Source organism: Triticum aestivum, chromosome 1D (genome assembly GCF_018294505.1).
Source record: "Triticum aestivum cultivar Chinese Spring chromosome 1D, IWGSC CS RefSeq v2.1, whole genome shotgun sequence".
NCBI lineage: Eukaryota > Viridiplantae > Streptophyta > Magnoliopsida > Poales > Poaceae > Triticum > Triticum aestivum.
The window spans coordinates 57,261,241-57,264,953 of NC_057796.1; the positions used below are offsets into that span (position 1 = coordinate 57,261,241).

The following is a 3,713-nucleotide window of genomic DNA, read 5'->3' on the forward strand; positions in this document are numbered from 1 at the left end:
TACTTTCATCATGAAAATATTTTTTTGTATGAACCATGGCAATTTTAAGTGCATGTATCATGGCAATTTTAATTTATGGTGCATGGCAAGTCTAGTTTCTTAGTTCTCTGTTTTATAATATATCAAAATTTACTTTTAAATGTAGAAGAAAATAGCTGAAACATATCACGACAACTTCAGGGTAAACATCATGACAATTCATGTGCAATAGACATGGCAACTTTTAACCAAAAAATTCATCGAAATATATTGATATGAGATCTAGTTTCGAAGATCTCGTCGCGAGGGATATAATGGCGGAAACGGATCTTCAATCGGATTTTTCATTTAAGAGATAAAACATTTTGAAAACAGAAAATCCAAAAAAATTTCCACATGCATGCATGCGGTGACATGGCGTAGTCTGTGTGCTATAGAGCGTGTGAGCGGGTTTGACTCCCACCACACGTGTGGGCGTTAGGGTTGTTCCTAATTTTATCAAGGCTGCTGATCTCGAGAGATCAGTGCATCTAAGAGACGACAGTTTCAGCATCAGGTGTGATGTTACGGTTATGAAGCCTGTACGTAAAGTTAATCGGTTTATTGCGGTTCCTCCAAGTAACTTGCACCAGCATCTCGGTGACCTCCTCATCAGCATTGATGGAGCTGATGTGACCTTTCGGGTTGGCGGGGAAAGCTTCTTGGCCCATAGGTCCGTGCTCGCTGCTTGGTCATCAGTATTCAGAGCGGAGCTCTTTGGCCCCATGAAGGAGAGTGGGAACAGTCTGATTGAAATTAGCGATATGGAAAGTCACGTGTTCAAGTCTTTGCTCCACTTCATTTACACGGACTCACTGCCTGTTCCTGAGACAACTGATGTGGGTGAAACAGGAAGAGACGTGGCGATGGCTGGTCATCTACTTGTTGCGGCAGACAGGTACAATATTGAGAGGCTCAAGCTGATATGCGAAGAGAAGTTGTGCAACCTCATTGACTCTGACGTCGTGGCGACTAGTTTGGCTCTAGCTGAGCAGCACGGCTTGCATAGAATCAAGGAGGCCTGTTTTGAGTTCCTCGCTTCGCCTTCCAATTTGGAGGCGTGATGGCAAGTGATGGTTACGAGCATGTGAAGAATAGCTGCCCATCTGTTCTCAGGGAGCTGGCTGCTAGCTTCCTGCCGGCCGAGCTGAAAGCGGTCAAAGATATTATCATAGTATCTATATTGTTACCTATTGCCGTGTGTATGGGTACATGTAGGTCTCAGTGGCTCGGGCTCAGGGCAAAACTATCTAGTATATCCATGCTGGAATCAGAATATGAACTAGTTGGGTGATTCCTATGTTATTGTATTTGCTGGGATGCAGGATTAATGTTGAACTGGATTTGTTGTCCTTACTGCATGCAGCTTTTTGTTACGGGCAGCGCTAGGCATCAGACTACTGATAGATTGCATCTATCAGTCTAGTTGTAGGCCCCTAGATTGGAAGCATGATGTACGTCAGGCCCATGCGAGATTACCGTAGCCCCTAATTGAGTGCTTCCCAACTGCTCCCGCTACCCACGACCCCACACTCGGGTCATTCTCTCACTCTCTCTAGTTGTTTCTTCCTCCCCTCGGACGCTGCTTCTTTGTTGTGTGGTTATCTCCAGTTCAAGAAAAAATGGCGCACCTGGCCCTTGAGACTGAGTATCGTGGGTTCTACAATTCAGTTCATCGTTCTGCTTCAACCGATCCAAATTGTCCATGGCCTGGGATTAGTTCCAAAACAGGAGGTTGTGCTGTAGATTGGTCCAATAAGTAGCTCCCATATCAGATTGTCCATAATGGCGACGGACAGATAAACTAAGGATGATTTCTAGTGTTTTGCCATGTTTCTGTAGTGCTGCTCATGTGTATTGGGGGGCGTATGAGTTGATGTCAAGAGTGACTGATGCATTGTTTTACATTAGCTCATGGTACGCCCGTTTGTTGAGAGAGAAGATCAAAATTGGGGGCGATGAATTTGATGGAAGCATTGCTTTTTGAGAAGTGATGCACTGGCGTTTAGTTGTAGAGGCGATGTCTGCCTTCACGGTACTGAGATGCACAGGTTTAGGGTATGAAATTCTTTTCCCTGCCGTAGAGAATGAATGCACATAGATGAATATGGTTCACTTTGATTTGTGAGGCCTTGATTTCTGATAGTTGATGCAGAAAGTTGTGATGAATTCAATTTTGATTAAGAAAGGAAGCATGCGACAGTAGGGGAGGAAGCAGTATTTATTACGACATGAATCATGCAGCGCAAAAAAATATTTACAATGATCGCAGAATTTTCTACCACATTGATTAGGTTTGCTTTAATTTAGTAGAAGTTATATATTATACAAAAATAATTATCACAATATTGATTTCACCAAATAACGTTATATAAAAAATTGTTTCCATCAAAAGCACAACTATTTTTACTGCCATGAATACACATGCTTCAACAGAATTGGGAATATGCATCTAGAGAAAAAACAATTGCTCCCATTCTAAGTTGAATTTGGTTCCATGAAAAAGAAAACTCAAATCCGAATCACATTTTGTTTTGGTAAAACTGATAGTAGCAAAAATTCCATTGATATTGGCACATGCTTCCTTCTAGTTTCTTGTTTGTTTCCATAGGCACTAGAAATGCGGCCGCGTTGCTTCCTACTAGGGGTTGGGCGCGGTCGTGGAGCACCTCTTGAGGCAGTCTTGTGTGCTTCAATCTTATCTAAGCACATTGGAATGGCTACTTGGGTCCTGGTCTCAGCTTGGTTATGCATTCAGTGAGCCATGTACATCAACATTAGCATATGTTAGTAGGAGAAGATTAATTCAAAGATACAAATAGGCTTACTAACACATTCAAAATCACTTATACAGTACCATAATGTGAGGACTATATAACCCATCAATCAATAATGTGACGAACATTTTAAATTGGCTTGCATAACTGAGTTACAAATGATTCTCTGATGTATGGTCCCTTTTAGTTCTAACTCACCAATTGTTGTCAAAACAAAAAGTTTCTTGGGAATACATAAGAACACAGTATTCACTAATAGAGACATTTGAACGAAATCCTCAAAATACATGCATTAGACAACAAAAGTAGAAGCAGCGACACAAAATAGAGATAAAGGACTAAGAGACCGCCTAACTGCAGCACCTTTCGGTAGAACAAATGGCGCCATGCCTCATTGGCGTCATGACGGACACATCCTGACAATGTAGTGCCTCCATCAGTGGCTCAACACCACACCTCCGCACCATGCTCATCTACTCACTACCACCGCTGTCCGGTCGAGCAGGATATGTGAAAGCCCTGTAATACTTAATATGAGTGAAGATATTCAGTAGGATTTTTATATAACAAAGTTTAGTAGTTCACTGGTTGGCCATTGTGAATGTAATATTTTGATCATTCTAAGCTTCATTTTAAAAGAAATATTATCAGAACTAATACCCACACAACTAATAAGGCAATATTGTAGTTGACGTTTTAATGATGAACATTGTAACTGGATTTTATTGTATATTTTAGAGTCCAGATAATGCAAGAGTAATGTTGGTCACAACTCTTCCAGTCAGGTGTATCGGTAATTTGTATTATTGTTTCTAATCAATAATACATTAGGACAACCAACTTTGAGCTTGTAAGAAATATATGCTAGGTAGCTAGTCATCTTGCCAATTCACCAACACGCTAGTGAGGGTAAGTGAC

The 3,713-nt window shown here is 41.2% G+C and overlaps 1 protein-coding gene across 1 annotated transcript; it reads left to right on the forward strand.

Moving 5' to 3' along the window:
- The first annotated feature begins 474 nt into the window (after positions 1-474).
- LOC123165181 (BTB/POZ and MATH domain-containing protein 1-like) lies at positions 475-1,082 on the forward strand. The gene has a single exon (XM_044582812.1). It carries the CDS (start codon positions 552-554, stop codon positions 1,080-1,082), a length of 531 nt encoding a protein of 176 aa, XP_044438747.1. The 5' UTR covers positions 475-551.
- The last annotated feature ends 2,631 nt before the right edge of the window (positions 1,083-3,713 follow it).